This window comes from Ammospiza nelsoni, chromosome 9 (assembly GCF_027579445.1).
Source record: "Ammospiza nelsoni isolate bAmmNel1 chromosome 9, bAmmNel1.pri, whole genome shotgun sequence".
NCBI classification, from domain to species: domain Eukaryota; kingdom Metazoa; phylum Chordata; class Aves; order Passeriformes; family Passerellidae; genus Ammospiza; species Ammospiza nelsoni.
In genome coordinates, this window is record NC_080641.1 from 21,863,614 (window position 1) to 21,889,135 (window position 25,522).

The 25,522-nt window shown below is 37.5% G+C and overlaps 1 protein-coding gene across 1 annotated transcript in view; it reads left to right on the plus strand.

Annotated features, from left to right (window-relative positions):
• The window catches only part of COL24A1 (collagen type XXIV alpha 1 chain), a 119,152-nt gene that overhangs the window by 22,129 nt on the left and 71,501 nt on the right, over positions 1 to 25,522 (plus strand). Inside the window, exons 5-19 of the mRNA XM_059477700.1 lie at positions 350 to 403; positions 2,396 to 2,449; positions 4,364 to 4,417; positions 6,148 to 6,192; positions 7,344 to 7,397; positions 8,581 to 8,625; positions 10,345 to 10,398; positions 11,088 to 11,132; positions 15,608 to 15,661; positions 17,989 to 18,033; positions 21,926 to 21,979; positions 22,061 to 22,105; positions 22,493 to 22,546; positions 23,157 to 23,210; positions 24,860 to 24,913. Coding sequence (XP_059333683.1) covers positions 350 to 403; positions 2,396 to 2,449; positions 4,364 to 4,417; positions 6,148 to 6,192; positions 7,344 to 7,397; positions 8,581 to 8,625; positions 10,345 to 10,398; positions 11,088 to 11,132; positions 15,608 to 15,661; positions 17,989 to 18,033; positions 21,926 to 21,979; positions 22,061 to 22,105; positions 22,493 to 22,546; positions 23,157 to 23,210; positions 24,860 to 24,913 — 765 coding nt within the window. The remainder of the gene's footprint in view (positions 1 to 349; positions 404 to 2,395; positions 2,450 to 4,363; positions 4,418 to 6,147; positions 6,193 to 7,343; positions 7,398 to 8,580; positions 8,626 to 10,344; positions 10,399 to 11,087; positions 11,133 to 15,607; positions 15,662 to 17,988; positions 18,034 to 21,925; positions 21,980 to 22,060; positions 22,106 to 22,492; positions 22,547 to 23,156; positions 23,211 to 24,859; positions 24,914 to 25,522) is intronic.

The window sequence follows — 25,522 nt, forward strand, 5'->3', positions numbered from 1 at the left end:
TGTAGCTGGGTACCTCAGAATGTGATTTTACTGATTTTATTCCATGCCTTCAAGTGTTGTAGCTGGAGAGCAACATTGCAGTGACTATGCCAAACCTGTTAAGAACTTCCTGGGAAGACAATAGAAACTGAGATTTGTAATGAAAAAGGGGATATTTACCTTCACTTTTAATTTTTAGGAAGATGTGTATGTTTTATTTCTTGTAAATCCTTTGAAAATCCTAACCAGTGATTCTAAAAGCAGGAAAGATGCAGTAAAATTCTTCTCTGCAATCCATTCACATTTGTTCAGTGGTGAACAGAGTAATCCCAGTTGTTGTTCTTTTCATTTGTTTGGGTTGTTTTAATAGGGTATTCCAGGACCACATGGGAACCCAGGTCTGCCAGGATGGCCAGGTCCCAAGGTGAGTTTATTTATCCATGGTGACATGGAAATACATGAACTTTTTAATACTTTTTGGAAGCCTCAGAACTGTTTCCTATAATAGAAATAATTGGCCTTCTTTTGTTTACAGGTAGAGACTGCTACTATAAACATATTTTAAAGAAATATAATCAATCAAATTGAACTTCGGATCAAAACAAAATAGCAGATTATTCAGTGGAAAGAAAATCACCTATGTGTGCAAAATGATCATTTGAAAATGGCTATCTTTGCAAGTAATCTGTACTTCCCAAAAGAGTTCCTATAAATCAGCTCAGCCTCTGATAAACTGAGGTTTAAATGCTTAATTGCTTAAACTTTTGCTTTGTTTAAAACAAAAAAAGGAAAAATGTAGACTGTCAGTCCCTGTCAATTGCTATTTTATTGTCCATGTCCGAGCTTTGCTATTTAAATATTCTAATATCTGGGACACTATTATTTATATGCTAGAATAATTTTCTGAAGATTTATGGAAGTGATATTTAAAGTCAAAGACAAAATACTGGACTTAAAGCTCAAATAACATCTTCAATCTTGTGTAATATAGGACCTTTAAATAGATTTGACAGATTTGTGCAGTTGCAGAATGCCTTCAGCTCATATTTAGTTTGAACAATTTGATAGATCTGTTAGGAAAAAGGCAGCACCATGATTTGTTTAGTATGATTCCTAATTGCAGGAATCTGACATGTCATGACAGGTGCTAAAATCTGCTTGAGGACATAAAAAGAAATTTATTAAAGCTTTCAGTGCCAAGTGCTGTAAAACCTAGTGATTCTGGTTTTTGTGCATGTTTTTGTTTGTATCTAGTTCTATAGGGACAGTTAAAGATTCAGAGTTGTTTTTTACTGTATTTATGCTGGCTATGTAAAAAAATGCATTTCTAGGGAAATAATTGTAGCCACTTACTCCTAGGCTTTGTTTTATAATTTATTTTCTCCCTCCACTGGATGATAATTTTGATCAGTTCTGTAGCTCTGTCCATTAGTTTAAGAATAGAAGGAATTGTACATATGTGTATGTACCTATATATATTTTATTTAAATATCAAAATATACATATTACTAGGTGCTTAGTGATCTCTTGAATTTCTGTTAGATTATAAATCATTCTTTCAATACAAGCATATTCTGAAGTGGTTTTCTCTAAATAAAAATTAACCAGATGCTCCTGAAGTTTTGTCTATGAAGATCCAGCTGACCACACTGAAACAAACACTCTTGTTTGATATTAAAACAATGCAGATTAGCTGCAAGAATTTTCTAGCAGTAAATGAAGGCAGAATTTTATTCTGTCTTTACGATGCATGAATGTTTCCCTCCTGTGCCAAAGGATCCTTTATGCATTTGCTTCTGAAACATGGCACAATATCAATATCCTTGCAGCAAAGTGTCCAGCCCTGAGTGAGGACCACCAGTTCCAAGCAATGGCCAATCTCTCAACATTTAATTCCTGAGAAACAATTGGGGGTGTTTCTAAAGTAATGTATAGGTATCCATGAGGTTTGGCTTTATTCCTGGCTCTTTGGAAAATAGATTAGTTAAGAAAATCTATTTTGTGGATTCTGGCACTGTGGGAAGGCTGAGCCTGAGGAAACCGGTACAAGATAATGGCTCATGCAGTAATACAGCCTGATAATCCTGCACATGGCCCTGAGGTGATGGACACAGGGGCAGAGCCATTTGGCTGGAGCATCTGCTCTAATCCTGCTTGGATTGATCAAAAAATCTGCCTTTCAAAGTTTTGTGACTTTACAAACTTCGAAAAATGTAAATCTCATTTCAGTGTGAACCTGCACTATTTTATTTTTTTCCTAGTTCTTTACTGAAAAAGTTATGAGAAAAATATCTATAGTAGAAAGCACATGTACATTTTTTCTGCTCTTGCTGTAACAGTTGAGAATACTTGTTTTAGCATATATTTTTAGAATCCTCTTCTGATAGTATTATTGAGCTTAATTTCTCTGTGACAGGGCCCTAAAGGAGACCCAGGATTCTCTCCAGGACGGGCAAAACGTGGAGAAAAGGTATTATTTTCTTAATTATAGAAAAATGTTTTGTCTATCCCATTCTTCTGTGAAGTCTCATTTATTATTCAGATAAATTATAACAGAAAAATGTTTTGTATTTATTTTAACACTGGTGTATTTTAGCAGTTAATTATGTTAGACTGACCACTGTAGACACAGGTGGCATAATGAATTCAAGGGAAATTTTAAAAAAATATATTAAAAGTTGAAACTTAAATTATGTATTTGATTTAATTTATAAAAATAAAATGTAAGGACTTCAGACCAATGACATTGGATTAGATTCACACTGATATAACAAAGTACAGATTCCAGTTTACTTAGTACCTTGCATTATTCTAGAAAGTTGTGTAAAACAGAATTTGGTGATGACAAGTGCAACCATTCCTGCTACTGCCTCCTAAGCAACTTTAGCTAAACTAGTTGTTACTTTCTCTGCCCAAATATTTGAGTATAAATATTCAGATATTCCATTCTTCATAGAAATTGTAGGCTTGAAAGCTTGTGATTGTTTCATTTTGAGATTTACACTAAATATCATACACAGTAGTGTGATAGCATTTAAAATATAATTGGATATTTTTAATATGCTAGTTTAAGAATATCTTGCAATTATGCTAAGTTCTTTTATAAGCATTTACTAGTAGATCTATTTTGGAATATTTGTGCTAAGTAGGAAGCACTGTAAGATTTGAGGACTACTCTCTATTATGAAAAAACATCGGGAAATAACTATGGTTTACTAGCTGCTGATAACTTATTTTTTAGTGCATCCGTGCTGTCAAACCCTAAAATTCACAAATATATGTTGTCAACGTTCAAGGGCTGCTGAGAAAAAATGCAGAAATATAAGATGATGCACTGATGACAAATTGAAGTGCAGCTTCAATAGAAATATTTTCATCTGGCCAGGTTTTTCGCAATCAGATCATAGTGGTGAGCTGTACATGGCTGCCTGAAACTCAAGCTATGTTCTTTGGCATGAACCCAAGCCAGCCACAGAACAGTCTAAAGCCCACATTTGTATGACTATCCCTAAATACATGTAGATTGCATCTATAATTCAAAATTATGGGATTGAGGATTGATATGCATTTTTATAGTTCTCATTATTTTGTGTTCTCAATTTGCTTGCTCTAATTGACTTACATTTACTTGGACAGTAATTCACTTCCAGGATTCATTCCTTGACTTACTGGGTTTGAATTCAGGCACTAATAATGAAAGAGTCAATCTCTTTGCTTTCAGTTCTGAGCAAGAATAAGAGCTGAAAAAACCTTCCTCTCTTCCCCTGAAAATTTGTGTCTTTTTTCCATCTCCCCAGCATTTGAGATGCTCTGATTCTTATTGCCATATACCATCATGTGGCTGTGAAGTTTAAAGAACCTGAAGAGAGCAGCAGTGTTCCCCACAGTCTGTCCACATGCATCTCTCAAGTTGTCTTTCACAGAGATCAGATTTATGCAGGTTTTGCACAGCACACCCCATAGTGGTGTTCTGGCTCTTGGCTGCTGATTGTTGGCATAACATTAAAACAAACAATACACACTAGTGGTTATATATATTTATTAATTTGAGGTGAAACCACTTGTTTCTGAGCAAAGTGTTGCCTCAAGAGCGGTATGGCTTCTTCACTCCTGTTGCTGGCTAAAAGTAAACGTTGTGAGGTTGTGAACCAGGTCTGTTCCAGCCATGTTGCAGGAGCAGACATGCTGCACCCAATGGTTGCAATTGAGGAACTGCTGCCTTTTCCATTTTCTTCCTCTAAAAAAGTAATAAAATCAGACAACATCAGCTAGTTCTCCATACCAAATGTCCAAGAGTGCAGAGAAGATATTAAGTGCTGTATGTTTATAACCCTGGGTCATGTTCCAGTGAAATATATTGATTCTGGATGTTTTTGTTCTGCAGGGTGATCCAGGCCCCATGGGCTTTCCAGGCCCACCTGGGATCAAAGGCCAGAAGGTAAGGTGGTCCTGTTTCCATTTCCATGTTACTCATCCTGGCTCAAATCAGTGCCAAGTGTGTGTCTGATGGTCCAGAGCTGGTAGAAGACCTTTAGGCTTGCTTTTGGCACTCTGTCTACTGTGCAAAACCTCCCCTTACAGCAATTCAGTGGGATCACCATAGCAGGATGTAAATCACAGCCACATGAAAGAAACTGCAGAAGAATCAAATACATCCTTTTTGCTTTGTACTCCAGCACTGCTGAGAAGTTTTCTTTTGATATATATTAAATTAAAATATCATTAAAGAAATTCTACAATTACATAAAATAAAAATATATTATTAGTTACTATAAAGTTATCACATTTAATTGTTGCATATAACATGATATTATTATAGAATGATATTTTTTATATACAAGATATTTTTTTAATAAATAGCATATTTCCAACATTCTTTCTCATCCAGGTAAGAATTAAAAAGTCTTACATACGACTTAATGGTGTCCCATATTTTTTTAAATTCTTTTTTCATTTTTAAATCAGCACTCAAAACTTTGCTTATATCAGTCCAGAGGCCTCATAGGGCAGAAGGCTCCCCTTTCCCTCTCCCCTAAATTGACTTGGCTGTACAGAGAGGCCACTCCCTGCCCCTGCATGCCAGGGCACAAGGACAGCACTCCTGGGCAGGGGCTTGCCTGAGTCCATGGCAGTACCTGAGAGCCTCTGCAGTGCTCTGGGGGTACAGGTGCTTTGCAATGGCTCTGGGAAAGAGCTGTACCAAGATTGGCTACAATTTTTGCTCTAGTTTATTCCCTGTGTGTGACAGTAAATCATGAGAATCTGGGTCTATAAAATCCTGATAAAATTTGCATACTGAAGTAGAGCATGGTGAGAAATATGGAAGGAAAAAGCTTGGTTTCAACCTGAGAAGGGCTCCATGTTTCATTTTATCTTTACTTTGGCATCATGTAAGGGTAAGGCGGATCAGCAAATTTCAAAAGCAGTATACCTGTGGTAAGATTAGCATTATTCTATTAAGTGTCAGCTTTATGCTACTGAGTGTCTCCCAGTGCTTCTTCTACAGACTCCTATTTTCCTTGAGCAGAAGGAAACTCCAGTCCTGTAAGAAAAAAGTAGAATTTCCATTCCTTGGGATATTTGGGCTGAGTTGCTAGGTGAAGTCTTAGTTGTGGAATAAAGATCAGCAAACAAGATAGAATAGAGCTACTAAAGAAAAATAAAACAAAGCTGTTTTCTGATGAAACATTTTTTCAAAAGTCAGCATTGTGAGGGCTCCTCCTTTATTTGCTGCACTTACTTTCTCTCTGTAGCTGATGGTTGTAGCATTAGTCATAACACTTTACCTACTGATTTTTACAGGTTACAGGAACTTGCTGGCACTCTTCTGTAGTTGCCAATGTTGTGCTAGGTTTTAATTACAAATACTTAGAAATTCTGGTAAAGCACAAAGGGCAGCAGTAAAATGGAAAGACTCATTTGTTTAAAAGAGCACAAGTCTGAAACTGCCTTTAAGCATACGGATGTCTTGAAATTGTCTAAACTGCCAAGTTTTCTTACTTCTTTTCTCTAGCTCAGTTTTCATATGAGCTGCTAAATGTAAACCATACTAAGTCTGCAGGCAGAAAAATCTGGGTTTTTTTCTTTGATGAAAAGGGAATAGGGTAGAAAAAGGTCTATTTTGTTTGTTTAATTGTGTTTACCACAGATTTCTTTCTCTACCTGCAGGGTCTTAAGGGTTACCCAGGACTGCAAGGGCCACGGGGTGAGCAGGTAAGGGATGCAAGCACAGAGCTCTGTGCTCTGCAGATGAAACATTAGGATAGGACAATGTATAATCCATTAGAAGTGTTCAGTATAAGCAAGCTGTGTAAACTGCTTAAGGAAATACTGGACAAGTTTTGAGCAAGAATTCAGACTGTGTTGAGATCAGTGTGGTAAAAAAGTAGTTTAAACGAAATGGAAAAGCTTATCCAGCTTGTTTTTTCAGTACCACACCAACTGGAAAGATGTCAATGTGAATTCTTATAAGAGGCACATTTCAAACCTCTACTTATGCCTTTTACATCTCCTAGCATGTAGGAAATGAAGTAGTTATTCAGCACTTTTTTAAACTGCCATGTCTTATCAGGAAGAAATCTGAATGTGATTTCAAAGACATCCAATTGCTAATGTCTCTTGTTAGCATTTATGATGCTCCTAACAGCAGAGTAGATGGAAGGAATCTCCTTTTGGATCATACTGAAAAGGAAATGGTGGTGATAACTGATGGTAAACACCTGAAAGGAGATGAAAACTCAAGGACATCATTCATGGCTTTCCTGGGTTTTATGCCCAAACCCTCACTGAATGAGTGATGTTCTAATAACAGTCTCACAGGATGTTTTCTGTGATGACTGTAATCTATCAGTGAGATAGAGATAACTAGTGAGGAAAAAACAAGTTGATTCTTTACATCAGAAGAAGAAGGTGGAGAGAATTGTATGCATTCATGATTTATCCAGTACTATATTGACCTGATTCTGGAAGAAAGAACACACAAATTGGCTTTGTAAGGACACGAGGATTCTTTAATGGAAAGTTTCATGTATTTGTTTCAAATACATCTAGGATCAGTGCAATTACCTCATTGCCTCCTATAGCCCTCCTGAATTAATTTTGAATTATGAAAATAATGTATCCACTGTTGTATTTCACAAAATCTCAGATAGTTTTTAAAGGATATGTGACTGAAATTGGCAGAGTTAGTTATGTATGATGAGTCAATTTTTGGGTGTTCTATTGCTTAAAGAGTAATTTTTCCATGTGCTTAAGCTGTGTCATGCGACTAGATGTTGAAAGAGAAATGATAGAACAGACTCCAAACCATGACATTAAACATGCTTCTTGTTTATTTTCCTTTTCTTTCTTCCTTTTCCACTTAGGGAATTCCAGGAATGGCTGGCAGTATTGGGGCAGTTGGTTACCCTGGCAGGCAGGTGCAGTAACTATTCAAATGCCTTTGCATTTTAATTTTTGTTTTTCTCATTTATTCTTTTCAAAAGTACCATGTCTAACTCTTTTGAAACTACTAATTGTAAAACTGTATTTGTTTACATCCTGTCTTTTTTCTTTGAAACAAACCTCTTTATCTGGTAGTGCCTTGGAGGGAATGTTGAGTGTCATGGCTTTTAAACTTGGATGTGTTAGATGCAGTAATGCTGCTCCTTTCTAAAGTATATAAATGGCATTACCAAAGAACTGAATGTCTGAATACTTTGCACTCCCTTTATAAAGCTCATGTGGTTCTGTGTGGTTTATCTTCTTTGTATTTCAAGTCTAGAGGCAGTAGGACTACCTGTTCATCCTGATTTTTCACCAATGTGTTTATTTCACTGCTGAAACTATTTCTTCAGTCCATTAGGGAAGGGGAACATTAAAAGTTTGGGGTTTTGCCCTTTCAGGTATTTTAGGACAAGGAATAAAGCCAGAAAGCAGCTTTCTTTAAACAGAAGTACTTATACAAATATTGATTTATGTTTAAAGTAACAGATACCTCAGTACAGTAATACAAATAAGATAAAAAGTAGAAATGCTCAGCATCTTCCTTGTGTAAAGGTATGTGAGCCAATTGACAACAACTGATTTTGTGGTTTTGTATCTGCTTAAAGGGTGAATTTCACCAATACTTCAGTGTTTTGTTGAATTAAGTTTGTAGTGGCTATATATTTCCAAGTTCCATTACAATATTTTATAGAGTAATGGATGATAACATTTTTTGTGTTCAATCACATAAAATGTTCAGAGCATTTGGACCACATATGCAATTCTGACACTAGCTTGAATGTAATTGAAATGCGTCCAAATACAAAAGCTCATAAAAAATCTTGTGACATTATGTCACTCTAATGCCTGATCACTGTGTCTGGAAAAAAAAATTTCTCTTAGAAGAAATAATTTTAATGTAATGGAAGCTTCAGTCATGATCTGTGTTTCAGCCATGCACTAATGGGAGACCTTTGTGAACATGGTCCCAGGGGACCACTTGATGGCACCTTCTTCAATCTTAAAAATGTCAAGAATGTGTTGCCCGTTCACAGTTAACAAGTGCTGTTACAGTTCTTTTACATGGAGCATATCTGGTTGTTTAAAATGAATTACAACTCTCTCTTTTTGTCACAGGGCCTCGCTGGACCAGAAGGTAACCCAGGTCCTAAAGGAGTCAGAGTAAGTAAGCATCTTAAGCATTTTGATATCCATGTCTAGTTTTACCCACACAGTAGGTAAGAAAGGGGGTGAGGAATTTAATTCAGCTGTTCCAGGGTATGCCTGCAGAACCACACTGCCTTTATAGAACCTACAAATGAGAAAACTCAAGAGTTTCTTTCAAAATATGTGCAAGAGTTCATTTTTTTCCATGGTGAGCAGCACAGAGCAGTTTTCCATTGTTGCCCTTCCTCTCACTTGTTTGCAGGAGAGAAAAGAAAGCCATGCTGGGTGTGAGGGCTGAGTGGATGTTGCTCAGGCCTGAAGCATTATTTCCATAATGGAGGCTGTCAAGAAGGGAGACAGATCTGACATTTGCAGTCTGTAACAACTGCAGAAGTAGATAAAGGGAAACAGTCTTGTCACATAAAAACTGTGAAAGGGATCTTGAGGTTTTAGAATGATTCAGGCATAGTTATATGTATCCCAGGCACTGAAGGTTCTTAATGCTGCATACATTCAAGGTTTGGTTTTGGTTAATTATTCTTGGAAGCAAAACAGATTGGTTTTTATTCCTGGCTGATTTGGAGTTTTCTCTCTGTGCCTTTATCATGCTCTTTCTTGGTGGTTTGGGTTTTTTTGAGGGTTGTGGGTTTGTTGGTTTTTGTTTTGGTTTGGTTTTTTTTGATGGGTGCTATGTAATTTAGTTTTCTTTGGATATGCACATGAGCATGCCTACACATGCTTGTGCATGGATAAGTGTTTCTTCAGACTGACTCCCACCATCAAGCAGAAGGCACAGGTTTCCAGAAACCTTTATGTTGCTGGTTGCATCTGGGATTGGAAGGAGGCTTTTGGTGGGTGTTTTCAGGCCTTCAGCTCATGTACAGGTTGCTCAGCAGTGTATTGTATTCTCAAGTATCAATTAATATCATCTTACTGTGTTGCAAGAGTTGCTTTTGTTTTTTTAGTGTAGTTACTAGAAGCCTTTACCTTCAGCAGCTTCTCAAACACGTCTGGGGGTTTTGGAATGTTTTTGGTTTTTTTTATTTTATGCCACTTTTGATTACAATGATGGGAAAATTAGTTTGGCAGGATCAAGTGCCAACAGATATTGCACCCTCAGGGATTGCTTCCTTTATATTTCTTCAGTTTATTTTTGTTCAGATTCTCATCTGCATTTTGACCTGTTCTCCCTTCAATGAACAAGACATAAGTGATCCCAGTCACTTCCCTAAAAGTTCCTGCTTCTCTGTTTACACAAAGCTAAAAGTGGGCAATGCGTGAGTAATTTAGGGGAAAACACCTCAAGGCTAAATCTTGTGTATGAATTCTAAAAGTAACTTCCAGTAAAAATGATGACACAGCCCTCCTGACACATACTGCTGTGCCATGGAGGTGTACAGCAATGGGATGTGAAGTATCTTTAGAGCTTTAGGTTTCAAATATTCCTGTAATCAAACTGTGCTCTGCTTCTCAGCTGTTTTAAGTAACTGTAGAAAGTAGAGGTGCCTTTGTTTTCCTTACTCCCTTAGGTCTGGATGACAAGGTAGGTTCCATCTTCAGTAATTAAGAAAAAAGATCAACCTCCAAGAAATTAAATCCTACTCACATTTAAATTTCTAGAGCTTCACTGGTAGTTTCAAATGAGCCTGAATTTAATCCCTGTGTCATGAGCCTTAGCTAGCCAGTACTGAGGGACAAGCAGCCTTGAAATCAAGCACTTTTCTTACATTTTAGGGTTTCATTGGACCTCCAGGTGTGGCAGGACAACCAGGACCTGAAGGAGAAAGGGTAGGCCTAATGGAACATTAATGAAATGTTGATGTTTGTGTGGTAATGTAATACATGTTAGAATGGGGAGAAATGTGCAAGGTTTAACCATTCATTTGTTCTTTGGGTTTTTTTGGTTAAAAGCAAAACTGATTTGGAGAAAATAAGATGAATAGGACATACCCAATTTGTCTAGTCAACGAAATGCCTTGATGCTAAAGTAAAATGGGGAGCAGCTGCAATATATTGTTTTACTTTAATCTACAGCTGCAAGGATTAGGGTTATTTTTTTTTTCTTCAGCAAAGTGTGAATGAATACTTTTCATTTAAGCAATTTCTTTTGGACAATAACTAATATTTGTCTCTTGTTAGATGATCTTTGCAGTAGAACCAGCCATGGAAGCGTTAATCTCTATCACTCTGCTTGAGCCTTTTCCTATTGCACTTGAGCCAGCAGGCTGTCTGGGCATGTAGTGTGATGGAAGCAGGACAAGGCTCTTTTTCACAATTGTTCTGCTGTTGCCACAGGAAAGACAGACAAAGTTTGTCTTTCTGCTTCAGGACATTGGCTCTGTGATACTTTGCTCAAATACTTTTTTTTTAATGGTGTTCCTCATACTCTGTTGTTTCCAATCAAATGCAGGTTTAATTACTTGAATTTAAGTATGAAGAAAAGAAAATCTATTTATGGTGGGTTATTTCTTTCTTAGGGTATCCCAGGCCTCCGTGGAAAAAGAGGTCCTAAAGGGAGACAGGTAAAGATTCTAATACTTGTTACAATTCCTGCTGCCAGTGTAAATCCACCTGGAGTTAACTCTGTAGCTTTAATCAGCTGAAAAAAAAGTTAGTTTTATTTTTGTTCATAAATAACTTTCTATCACTTTCAGTTAGTACTTTTCAGAACTGCAGATTGTGTGCAGGTTATAAGCACTAAAGTGTGGAAGGCAGCACTGTGACCCTTGTGGCAGGTTACTGATATCAGCTAGGAGGAGGATTAGAAGGTAACAAACACACAAATATATTGTGTGAAATTGGTGTTAGCATGAGGTGCAGCTATGATGCAAGCTTCCTAAGTCTGGTGTTGGCTTGGATGAAAATCAGCTTCTTCTAATGTCTGATATTTCTGGACTGTAGTAAATTAAAGCTGTCCTCTTCTTAACATGTATTTCTACAGCTGAGAATAAACCCAAATCTGCCAAGTACCCACTATCAGGTTTACATATTTCCTGTGGTGTGTCTTCCATGTCAAATGTTTTGTTTTCTGTTGCAACCATATTATTTTAGGTCTTTGAAGCTATCCAGGAGTTTCCAGTTTTAACTTTCTTGTGGTTTGAGATTGGAAAACACCATAGGGCTCTCCAGCTGTGCAGTCAGTTGTGCTCAGCAGTTCAGATGATTTTCATCTACCACGTTGAACAAATTTGTCCAGCAGTAGTATGGTGATCATCATTTGGCCCTTGATCTATGCTATGGAAGTTGTGGATGATTCTTTAATTGTGTTTTGTTTTCTGTGTGATCAGCCAAAAAAGTCACTAGTCTACAAGAATTGCTTTGATATAAAGAAAGGCAAGCAAAATTAAATTAGGTCTACAGACTGCTCTTTCTGGAGCTGCCATGAGACCATATTGTAGTTTGCACGTAATCTGGGTGAAATGCTGCTCTCCGCATCTGAGTGTTGGGTGAGCAGGGCCCTGTGCCATCAGTCCCTTGGCAGTGTCTTGTGCCCCTGAGGCACAGGCAGCATTTAAAGGGGAGAAGAACCTGGATGGGAACCAAAGGCTGGTGTTCAGTGTGAATTGGAAGTTGAGGTGACAGCAGTGTACACTGGAGCACATTTTGCCATCTGCCATCAGTCTCTGTGGCAGGTTTCAGTGACACTTCTGCCTGCCAATGCAGCGGTCCATGTAGGATTTGTCCCAGTCCATAGCAGTCTGTTGGTGCTGTGGTCAGCAGTTATTTTCCATTTACAGTAAGAGCAGAGCTTCTGTCAGTACAAGACTATGTTCTGTAAGGACTTTTGCTTGCATAAATCTGCTCAGAGAGGATTCACATAGGTGGCACAGCACCTCTGCAGGATGTCTATGATTACTTTCATTTAGTACTGATTTCTTTGTAATGTCATTAATTCCCTCAATCCCAAGATTCATTCCAATTCCTATCTATGATCTATAAAGTACTTATTTGACTAAAGGCTACTAATGTGAGACCAGCCAGGAGAGAAATCACATGGGAACCTGGCTTGAAGCACTTTGCTGGATCACAAGCCTAGAGAAGACATGTTATTTTAACCCCCAAAACAAAGATAGCTGTAATGACAAAGTTTTTTGGCACAGCGCCCTAGAGTTAACAATGCTTTGGGGTAGGGCACTGTCACTAAAAGAAATTTGGCATGGGAATTCTACAGTGCCTGAAGCCAGGATCCTCACCTTTTGTTCTAGGGTACAACTTATTTTTTTGGACAAAACTGTCCCTAATAATACTTGAGAAAATAAAAACCCTGTCTGGCAGGGTTTTTTGAAAGACATGAGATCAGAAGTATAATCTCATTTTTGGAAAGCATTTTTTAAGTATAGAAGTGGATCATACAAGGGATTGTAAACACTTTTAATTGACAAAATGCTGCTACTTAGTAGGTTTGATGAACAGTTGTTCATATTTGTAATATTTATGGCATATTTGAAGTGGAACAAAATATTCAATTGCCTGAATCTATAGAGTGAGGATTTGTTTTAATTTTATATTTGTTTTGCATACAATATCATTTAAAGAAAATATTTCATGGTAGAATTATATGTGTTCAATTTCTTTCTGTTGGCTAGCTCTGCAGTATTTCTAATTCATTTTCTGTCAGCATGATGCATTTTGCTTTTATTTGGGGGAAGATTTTTACATAGTTTTCTTCTATCTGTGATTAGTTAAAACCAGTTGTCAATGAGTCAGAACACACCTTGTAAATTTTACCAAGAATTCAGTAATCAAGTCCACTGTAACTGTAAAAACAGTTCAGGTTCTGTTTTATATTAAAGTTATGAATAGTCGTCCGTTGTATGCTTAGCAATAATGTTAAACGATAATATTGATTAAATAAAACAGTTGTTGCACAGTAGTTTTATTATATTGCTTCCAGTTTTATACTTTTGTGACTGTTCATTTTGCTTTCATTTTTCTACTTACCAAGATAGATTTTTCAGTATTAGTTCAAAAACACAGGCTGTTGAGAATGTGATAATAATGACTGTGGGTGATCTGTCACTTCTGTAACCCTTGCTGTGCTGGGATTGTGCTGTATCATTTGTGATTCAGTGTGGTTGGTAAAACTGTCCCACAGCATCCTTCATGTCCCCTTTGAGGCCTCATTTGTAGTTTCAAAAAATCTACATGTGTTATGACAATTCTGCCTCTTCCAACATCTACCAATGGTAGGCAGTACAACCCAAATACGCTGTTTAGGAAAGGGTCATAGATTAATCTTTGGCTTCATCCTCTTAGTTCACTTAGGTCACTTTTAACAACAGTCACTCTCAAATATCCATTTTACATATGTAAAATTTTACCCACATTTTCACAGCTGGGAAGCAAAAAGTCCAATGATGTACAACCTCTTCAGAATCAATTAAATCTGCTTTATTGACCATTTCCTAAGAACCTCTACTTTTTAAGTTATAAGGTGGCAAAAATTTGAGGACCTGTATGATCAGGTCTTACAGTTACAGCTATAGGTTTATTTGTGAGTTCTGTGATCAGATACTGAACAAAAAATTCATAGTAGTGAGAGGAATTCCTGTGTTTAGCTTTTCTGAATTAATAGGAGAAAGTAGAAACAATCTCCACCTAAAATCAGCCCAAAAGATGCTACAAAAGGCTGTCTCAGATTACTTCACATTATCATTCATGATAATGAGAATTAATAGCTATTTAGTTGTTTCAACATATTTTGGCCGTGTGCATGCATGTATATATATATGCATAAAATGTTGCCTTGCTTTTTATAAAATTTTGGCTTGTTAGTAAAGCTAAATATGGCTTAACTACTATCAACTACTTTGATTTATTATGTGGTTTTTCCATCTCCTTGACACAGTTTTACATTGTCTTTCTGACTACTGTTGGAATACAGTTTTATGGTGATGTACATCCCCCAATCCATTGAGGAAAGACGCTGCTGCAGCAAGTGCTGGGCTGGGCAGTTGTGTGGATGCCCTCTGAACAAAGCAGCTTTAAAAGGCCAAATGAGCTGTGCCTTGGAGCTGCAGCAGGTTTGAACATGGTCTCACTGAGGGGAAAGGTTAATGCCTCCAAGTGCTGTTCCTGACACACATGGAGGGGGAAAAAGATACTGAAACACTGAAAGCACAAAGAGCATTTCACATATTTTTGTGTTATTTTATTTTATTGTTAAGGGTGAGATTCTACCCTTACCCCCCCGCTAAAAACCCAAACAAAAATGAAATAACTTTTCCCCCAGCAACTTATATGCTTCTGCAGTGGGCAAGATCTGAAAGAGGTAAAGCGATTTTCAAAACTCTGACAGGAAGGACAGAAGATTAGAGCCAGTAAAGTGGTGGAATGCCATTCCATTTTCTTTCTGAAGCAAGAGATGGAAATTCTGTTTTAAGCTTCAATGCTTGACTTGGCAAATCAGATTTCTTTCCTGTTCTGATAATCTAGTCTCTGAAGTCAAAACTCTCATAAAATAAATGAGGCTTTACTATGTCTTGAGTTACTGTTTCGGTGTCTAGATGCAGACTCAGGGAAGTGTTCGCATCAGTTAGATTAGAATTCTGATTTCTAATGAATAGGAGATCTCATACTGAGATGCTAACCATTAGTATTTGGGGATGAGTTAAGGAAAGGACAAATGTTTTAGTGAATGTTGAAGCAAACAGGAAAAAAAAAGAGTTAAGAAATAGGAAAACAGGCTCCAAGAAAACAATTCAAGTAATACTTGTTTAATATTGCTCTGAAAGTAATTCAATTGTTTGCTTTTTCCATGTGTTTGCATTGTGTATAGTTTTATCATTTTGGCTTTATGACTTTAAGAGGCAAACAAATATCACTGTTCTGTTCATTTGAACTGTGTAGCTGAAACTTAGTGCTTTTCCCATTCCTCCATCACACTCCCTCGATCTATTTATGATGACTTAATTCTCCAAATCTGTAGGGACTCAGTGTTCAGACCACCTTTCATGTCTTGAATAATGAAGAACAGGTATTTTCTATTCTGCTTTAGGGTTTTCCAGGTGACTTTGGAAATAGAGGCCCCCCTGGTCCAGATGGAAGTCCTGTAAGTATTGAATTGTGTGTTGATTAACATGGTAAAATTTGTAAAACTCAATGTTAACTCCCCTCCAAATTTAAAGGAGACCTTGCTTCTAAAGAAATGTCTTGAAAGCCACAGGAAAATTTTGAACTTTCAAATTTCCCATGGCAATTACTAGGAAACTACTATAAGTATAAAAAAGAGGAAGAAAATATTCAGCAAGCTGCAAAGAGACCACATTTTTCACTGCAGCATGTGCTGACTACCTTGAGAACCAGATCTCTTGCTGTGCTCATTGCATGAGTGATGAATGTTCTGTCTTCCAAAGTTCTTGCATTAGATGACTTAGTGTTGTTTTTTTAAACTATTATTCTAAGATCACCTTAACAAAATAGGATTTGGCCTGCATGTAGAACCCCAGCTTTTGTGTGCTTGTGGATTTGATAGTTGACTTCATCCTTTGAGCTGGTACTGAGGACAGTTACGCTAGCCTGTCATTTAGTGCATTGTAATCAGTGTGATAACAGCTTCGTCCCTGGCAGTGTGTGCCCTTGCCGTGTGCTGCCCAGCCTGTGCCACGGTCACGGCACTCCACAGGCTGCCCTCAGAGGAGCTTTGCTCTCTTGCTCCATTTGTAGGAAACTCTGGCTGCAGATTCCAAACTCAGGTTTCCTTTGGTGTCAGAAACCAGTGAAAGGCTTTGGGCAAGAGAACAGCAATAAGTGCTGGGGAAAAGAGCAGCTGATTTAAATCATTTGGTATTGTTGGGTGCTCCTTTGGAAGCTGCTATCAGTTTGCTTCTGAAGATGTTTCTGCTGTGGAACAGTGTCATCAACCAGGCAGAGTTTATTTATTTTTTGAAGGTCTGCCTTAACACAAATCTTAGAAACTTATTATAGAAAGCTTACATGAATTTTGCTGGTGGATTATCAATGTTTGGTGTCAACATTTTGGAACACAGGAAAAATTTCTTCTGCATTCCTGGTCCCTAAGGCAAAGCTTCCCTTGTTGGAATGTCAGGTGATATCAGTATGGTTTTCATCTTGAAAACCCACTGAGGGCTTGAGTGACACCAACTGCTTTGCAAATGATACTAAAAGGTGAGTTCTTCCTTCCCCTCCTTGTACTCCCAAGTCTCCCTCCATTCCTGATAAAGCAGATATTGTCTTTCCACCAGATCTGCAGAACAGTGCTTTAATAGAAACAAGCTCAGAAAGCCTGGATCTGAAATTACAGCCTTGCCCATTACAAAGCAGCCCATTTCACTGCAAGCATTTGCAAACAAGTTCCATCTAATCTGCCAAGACAGCTGCTGATCTTTCTGCCTTCTTTGACAGGCGGCAGCCCCTCTCCCCTCCTCCCCAGGCTCGCCCTGCAGGGCTTGTTCAGGCAAGGGGCCAGTGCTGCAGCTGCAGGGTCTGCAGTGCTAAGGGCGTATTTACAGAGCCTCTCTGGGAGCTGGCACTGGAGACCAGGGCCTGCCTGGGAGGCCTGTGGCAGCAGGAGCTTGAAGGGAAGACATTTCTTCCCATCTGCTGACTTAACACTAATGGCATTGTCTCCATGCCTGATTTCTTCTCCTTAACTGGCTAATGCCAGCCTTCATTTCCACAGCACCCTCTCCATTCTCTGAGGATGTCAGTCTGCCTTGGAGGATGTTGCTGGAACATTCAGCTTCGCCTGGGGATAGTTTAGAGCAGGTTGGGGAAAGTGTGAAGGCACCTGAGGAGGGAGGGGAGCACCAAGGTGTCCTCTGAGTCATGTCCAGCAGCTGTGACCAGTTGGACAAATTCAGAATGGGCTTAGCTTTGCTTGCATAAAACTTCCCCTTCCCCATGGGAGCCAGCAGGCTGCAGTGGGCCTTGTGAATGTTATCCACTGAGGAGCAGGTCCCAGGTGCTGGCACAGCTTGCATGGGACATGGTGACCTGGAGGACTGCAATGTCTGTTTCACACAGGGCAAAGAGACTTAGCAACTCTTTTCAGCAGTGTTTTAGCCTCTTCTCAGTTTAACTGAGATGGTGTTCTTATTTATTTTTCTGGGGAATCTTAATAAATTTTTCACCCTTAAAAAGTTGACTTTTCTTCCTTCCATTTTAACTATAATAGTAAAAAAATTTCATATTCCTGTATTAACAGCAGAGATGTTGACATAATGCAAATATCTGGTGATCTAATTCTACAATTCAGAGATTTTACTAAGCATATTTCTCTATACAGTGATAAGTTGTCACTCTTTGGAAACTGTAAAAATCAAAACTGATTTGCTTTATAGGTCCCCTTTATCTTATTTTTAGGATTTCTTTTTAAATGGTAAAAATTAGATAATCTAAGATTAACTTTCTTTAAAGGGAATTGTTGGTGGTGTTGGTCCTCCTGGATTTCCAGGACTAAGAGTGAGTATACTTTTATTATTTACTTTGACATGGCTGCATTATAGCACTTGTCTCGTGTGTTTGTGACATAATAAAAACAATTATGAAAATTCAAGGATTTAAACAGCTTTTGTTTTAGATAGCCATGATTTTAAATAGCATCACTCTGCAAAACTGCTATCATGTTGGCAGCCTGGAGCACTTCTGTACTTGATGTGGATTTGTATGCTTGTTTCTGACCCAGTGTGTTCAGGTCTTTTATTTGAAATTTATTTGAAACCAACTTTGCTAGTTTATAATTTATTTTACTAAAGCCAGTGTGAAGGGTGCAATAATCTCAAATATTTTAATGACAGCAGTCCTCATTGGTTCCTGAATATGGCTACCACATTCAAAGCAGAATTAATTTCTAAGAAAAATTACTTTATCATGTTTACAATATCATATTCATTTTTAAAAAATATATGTAGAATAAGGTTGTGATGCTCACTTTGGAGTTGCACACTCTAGTTGTATCTGTCAGTTGTGCCAGAAAAGGTGGGAAAGACTTTCCTTCTGAGTCCCACAGAAGGTGGGAAAGACTTTCCTTCTGAGTAGTCTCACTCCCTTATGTTGTTTAATTCATGTATTTGCTCATAGAGGACCTCTGATTCTTGATGTTGTCTCAGTCATGTCTGGCTACAGGGCCACATTCTTAACAAGGGAGAAATAGCAAGTGTTTACACTTGAGTTAAGAAAGGCATGATTGTCTGTAGTGATTCCTTTGTGGGTTTTTTGCTATCTGCAGATCTGAAACATTCTTGATAAGTTTATATTTTACAGTGATGGTCATCTTACTTTTCCTTTGAAGTATGACAGTTGAGTTCAATTGTTACTCTTCCTGATTATATGTTCATAATAACAAAAAAATCCTGTAAGTCATCCCTTGCTGTCTGATTAGGATTGTTATGGCATTGCTATAGTGAAAACAAAAGCTTGGTCAAGAACCCTCTGTAGCTTCCATCCTTCATCATGCAAACATGATTTTCTGTGTGCTTCAGACCAAGTGACACATTCATGAGACTGGAGCTTGCACTCTTGAGAATTTGTTTAGAATTGTGCTTGGTTTTCTCTCTTATATTACTGTCTTTGGAATTTAATCTCAAAGACTTTGATAATTGTACAAACGTACTTGAGGTTTTTAAAAAATATGTCACTTCCAAAAAGATTGTTACTGATTATTTTGACTAAAACTTAGCAGTTTAGCCCTACCTAGAGTTTATGAGCATAAATGTTTGCAGGATCAAAGCTACATGTGCCTTCTTGCTGAGTTGCAGTCACTTACAGAGAGATTGTGTCAATTTGTGAAATAGAAAAATGATTATCTATAATCAGTCCAAAGCTTTTGCCACTTGTACATCGATGGAATATAACCATAATGAGAGCTATTTCTTGAGGGGAAAAATGTTTAGATTTGGCATGTTTAGATTTTTGAACAGCACAAAATTTACAATTGTTCAGAGTGTGAGCTCCATTTGAGTGCCCTTCTCTTGTTTATGTGTGGGACTCTTTCTCATGGTTCCAGTTTATGAGTTAGTCTGGTTTCCTCTTTCCCAGTCAGATAATTGGAAGAGCTGTGCTCTGCTCCAGAGTTTGTTTACAAGGGACCATTGCACTCTTTAATCTGCAGCAGAATTTCACCAAGACCCTGGGGCAGTTTCAGGTGACTCCAGAATCCCTGTTCCTCAGCCACCCCTGCTCTCCAAAGGGGTCTGTGCTCCCTGGCCTCAGTTTTCCCTTGTCCAGGCAGATGCTAATGGCCATCCAAAAACGAGCAAAGAGCTACAGCCCTCAATGTTTGCTTTAGAATACTTAGTCAGTAATAACACACTATACTACTACAAGATGCAATATTGTACATGGGATTAAATCTATTTTTCTGGCAGAAACCAAGAGCATTAATTCAAGTAGCTTGTCCAGCCCAGCTGGTCAATGTCAAGAGTTAGTTGTGTTTTTGTCTTTGTTCATGAGAACAATGGCAAAATGAGCAGCATCAGCAAGCTGAGTCCAGTAATTCCTTCCATCCATGATTATTTTCAATATACAAAGCTGTTGCCAAGTTCAGAGTTTTGGCTGACCGAATAGTCAGTCTTTCAAAACTTAGCAAGGCCATGAGTTTTAATAAGATGAAGAGTTGTAGAAAATTTACTGCTAGATACCCAAATTAGTTTTTAATTTTTATTTCTCTTTTTAAAAACCCACTTAATACTAGGAAAAGAGTAGTCTTCTTTTTCTGATATCTTCCTTTTCTTTATCTTTTTGCCTGGAAAAAGCAAGTTGGTTTTAGTTTCACTTGTCACCTAGAAATGTTGGAAAAGGTACGCCTTATGTAGCTGCAGGTTTTATTGATTAGCAAGTTTTGTCCAAAGTGATAAGCATATCTTAGGTGGAGAATGATTAAAAAACCTGACAGACTAACTAATTCAACACTTGTTCAGTTTTATTTTTGTGTAGTTCCCATTCTTTGCTGTTGATTAAGTCACTCAGTGTATCTGGAGACTGTGATAGGTGTTTAATGAACCTGAATGTTGCAAAGCTGTTTTGGCATTCCTTCCTCTTGCTGTTGTAAGCTAAATTTCCCAGCTCAGCATCCCTCTGTCATTTTCCAATCAATGCTGTTGTTACCATAAGTGTGCATTTCAACATTCAGTGTCATGAATGGATAAATGCCTTTCTGAACTAGAATGTGTAGCACAGCTCAGAGACAGCAATGTAAACAATTTCCTTGATCAGATAGCATGGCAGAATTCATCATTTAAGCAGTCATGGAAAGCTAAAGCAATGTAGAGTGAATGCTCTTGGGAGCTCTACCAAGCACCATTAAGACAGTAACTGATTGGTCTTGCTTTTGCTTCACTGAGCCATAATCTGATGATGGCTGCAGAGAATGTGGTTGCTAACATTGCTAAAGAGTCTCCAGAGAACAATGAGTGTGTGCTCAACTGGAAGTGCATAGATGTCCATCTCATCTTTTCCATATCATTCTCAGCAAGTGGCAAAAGATTTCTTTATTCATATGTGTTGTTAAATTTCTGCATAGCCATAGAGCTATTACATTGTCTTTTTGGGGTTTTTTTCCCCCCCCAAGTTTGAATAGGCAGAAAGCAGATAGACTTCTCCCTTTATAGTGTAGTCTTAACTATTCTGAGTGAGGTCTTATGTTTAGCTCATGCTTTTTCATTAGTATTATTGCTGTGCTGATCTTTAAACATTCTTAATTTTTGTGACTCACTTTTTTTTTCCTGTCATAAAACTGCCTAAATAAATCCCAGAAAGAAGAGCTGTAGTAAGGACTTTAAAAGTACATTAGAACAGAGAAGGTTAGCATGCCCATTGGAACATGGGTTTGATTCTGCACATGTGGTATTTAGAGTCACATCACTTTTTTTTCTTTAAACTCATGGAAGTCACTGATGGATAAAAAATTGAGTAAAAGGACCATTAAAAAGCCTGCTTTTTATGGCCCTACTCATCATAGAATAATTTCTTTAAGCCAAATTTGATGCCTACAGAGAGCTGCTGTTATGTAACCCCTAGGACAGCAGTGATGGCCACTGAATGTGCAGTACAAAAGAAAGCTTCCTTAACTGCATTGCCTAATACACTGAGATCTTCTCTTGAGTTTATAATCTACAGGAGAAGAGGCAGGTTTCGTTTCTTGTGTTTCTGCTGATGATGTTGGGAACTGTAAACATGGAGGGCTTATGATACCAATACCTTTGTTTTTACCTGAGAAATTAACCTGAAAAATATTTTGGTTTCTGTGGTACAGAAATTTTGGTTTTCTGTGATACAGAAAAATGCCACATTCTGTTAAGAGTCTTTAGGTTACTCCATTTCACCAAATGCAGTCACCTTTCTTGCTGTTTGATAGGGAGACGTTGGGCCAGCAGGACTGAGTGGACCATCAGGAATTCCAGGGCCCACGGTATGGTATTCAATCATCCCACATATGCTGCTTTCCAAATTATAGTCAAGCATTGGATTTATGTTTTCTTTACTTTAACAGGGTTTCCCAGGGAGTGTGGGACAGCCTGGAATGAAAGGTGATAAGGTGATTTAAATATTTTCATTATCTTGGAGATACACAGTTCTTTCAGACTCTCTTTATTAAAACTTGAGCATAATGTGCTTGGCAAAGCCTTGCCTTTTTTCTTTTGATTTCTTTTTTCTTCTGTGACTTTTATTTTTTAAATTTATGTCAGACTCGTGGTCTGGTAGTTTAGACAAGGTTTTTTCTGAACGGAACACTAACTACTGAACATAATAATATGCCGGTCTGTGTCTTTCCTGGAAGAAGTATTTCAGTGCAGCACCTTGCATTGTCAAAAATCTGTGTTAATTTAAAGTAGTGAATATTGAATTAATCTTTCTCTGTTTCTGAAAACTACCCCATTTTAAGCCACACACATATGTCTGTATAAAATTATATATTGTTTAGGGTGAACATGGCCTTGCAGGAGAGCCAGGAGATCAGGGGTACCCAGGAGACAAGGTAAGTTATAACTGCATTGTTTTACAAAATTATCCCATTTCAGCAACTTCATCAGGCTTATGAGTCTCTTAAAATGCAGCAGGTTGGTTCCATAAAAGTAGAATGCAGTAGTAATACTATCTGGATATCACTGTATTAACATATTTTTAAGAAATTCTGTGCTAATTAAAACTCATTTATGGGAGTGTGCACAAAGCCAAGTCAAGAGCACAAGCAGAACTCTGGCAGCTGTGTGTATAGAGATGCATCAAGCAAGGATTATGGTGTGGTCTCAGTCTTTCTAAGGAATGATTGTAAAAGGCATTTTTCCCTTGCCCCTTGAGGTTCATTTGCAGCTCACCTGGACCTACTGTGGTTAGCAGCAGCACAGTCTGGCATGCTCCTTCACATCATCAGACTGAGATAAATAAGGATCTTCTTTCCTGTTTGGCTAGTACATCAGAAGTCCCTAAAATAGCACATCTTGTGAGAACTCTTTTGATGAAAGTTGAATGTTAGAAGACAGTTTTCGACCTGAAGAATTCTTTTGAAGCCTGTTTCAGGTGTCAAAATATAGCAATTTATTGCTTCCAACAAAACCCAACAATATTTAATAACTTTCTTTTTTCAGGGTGCTCTTGGTTTACCAGGACCTCCAGGGATCAGAGGAAAACCAGGACCTCCAGTAAGTTTACACATCAAATTTTGTTCTCAGTATATCACTGTGTGTTGTTGATGTTTTTACCACTGTTGATATTTGACACTTTTTGTGTGATTGTTATGTTCACATTGGATGTAATCCCCAGAAGTGGCCTAATTAAAAATGCATAAGAATAAGGTCTAAGCTGCTTTTATTTCTAGTGGCTGGTGTTAATGAGCAAGTCAGATCCTAAAATGTGAAGCTTTATTACCAAGATTAGTATATGTGTCAAATTTTACTAGAGTGCTTAGGATATTAGATATTCTGGGACAATTGCTGTGGGGGGGAATGGACATGTGGATAATGTTTGAAACAAATCCACTGAGAGCTTTGGGAACTTGCAGATGACCATTTGGACTAGCTGGATTTGCAGGGAATATGTGAGATCACATTAATAACAGCCAGTAATTTCTCACAAGGATGGGAGTAGTCACAAATTCCTGTATTTACTGATTTTCAGCAGCTTTAAAGGCTTCTGTGCACTGCTGCCACTTCTGCTGGGTTTTTAGATGTTGAGGCAGAAAAGGCAATACTGCACAGGGTTACCTGGCTCTTGCTCACCTGTTTTAATGCTAATATCTGTCTCTTTTCAGTATTTCACTAAAAGCTGCCAACACTCACTGCACTGTCAATTTTCTAATGTACAATCAAGCCGATAACTGGTGAACATACTTAGATCTCATAAATGTCATGGGCCCTTAAATTCATTAACACTTTCCTTGTCCTGTAGAATTTACAGTATAAACATGAATTCTACAATAAAATTATGCATATTTGCTTAAGCTTAGATGGGAAAAATCTTTTTTTTTTTTTTTTCAAAAGTGCAAGAATTTCCTCTTTCAGGATGAGGCTGATTCACATGCTTATCTTAAAAGTTATCTGTTCCTGAAAGAGCTGTGGATTTTAAGCACAAACTGAATGTGACCAGCCTTGTGACTTATGTTAAATTAATCTATGAGACCTCAGCCCTGCAAGTAATAGAAATTTACCTTTGTAGAATGAATTTACAATGAAGTCATTAATGTTAAAAATTAGAGAAATGTTTCCCAGGTCAGACCTTAATTTTGCTCAAGTGACATCTACTTATGGTGGCAGAAAGAGTCTGAAAATTTGGAAGAACAGATCTAACTTAGAGAAATTTGGCCCATTTTTAGATGTGTTGAAATTTGTATATAATGAAGATACCATTACATGTGGATAGGACCTAATTTTATTGTTATTAATCACAAAACTGCCATTTCTTTGGCTGTGATTAGATACTTAAAATATATGTGTATAAACCAATATCTGTAGCAGGTACTTTCTGGATGTTTAAATAATAGGTAGTTATTATTGTGAAATGTAGTTTTATTGTGAAAACAGCTATATATTTAATGAGATTTTTATGTGATTCTCCCAGTTTTCTCTGTCCTAAACTAATTTGAATTTTTTTTGTTGTGACTTCAAAGAGATATGAAGAACTAGTTTTATAGTATCCAAAGAGAGGCAGATATAAAATTTCCTATTTAGTGAAAAAGTAATCTCAACTTTCTGTTGGCCTTTTTGTTAATAAATGTTTTTAAAATCCTCATAACCATCTGTTATTAAAAGATGAATTATCATCAGAAATCTTAACTGTCTGGATTCTTTTCAAGGGTAAAATTGGAGAACCTGGACCCCGTGGACCATTGGGTCCTCAGGGACCTGAGGTAAGAAATTGCTTGGTAGTGGTAAATTGAATGTTGGTTCTAAATGATGATAATAAGAGGTAAATGAGTTTGCTTCATAAAAGACTGTTTTCTTAGTTGAATTAGGGAAATCTTCTTATTCAGTCATATTTGATTAATTCATTCTCCTCCATAAAGTACAAAAAGATTCCAGCTCATAATTTTTTTCTGCAAAATGTTAATGTACAGGATCTGTGCATACAAAGTAGTTCTTCATTTGCTCATGTTATTAGGATTTGCTGTCTCTTGAATCCTGTTGTTATGGGGTACACCTGGAGTGAGACTCGTGTGATTTCTGAGGCACGCTTCCATTTGTAAATATTAAAACATGTTTACAAATGGGATTTTCCATTTTCCAGGCCTGATTGCATATTTATCACTTAAAAGAAACACAGAGGATAAGTCACCTGGGAAGGGTTGCCAAGCAATTGTATCTGGAAGTGAAGTTTCCTAAGAAGTCCTGAGTGCTATGGAAGTCTGTGCAGAAACTCAGTCTCCAAATTGTCCCATTTTGGTGCTTTTTAGCATTCATTACCACAGGCTTTAAGGAAAAATGCTGTGGTCTGTACCAAAAAGACATGTTTATACACA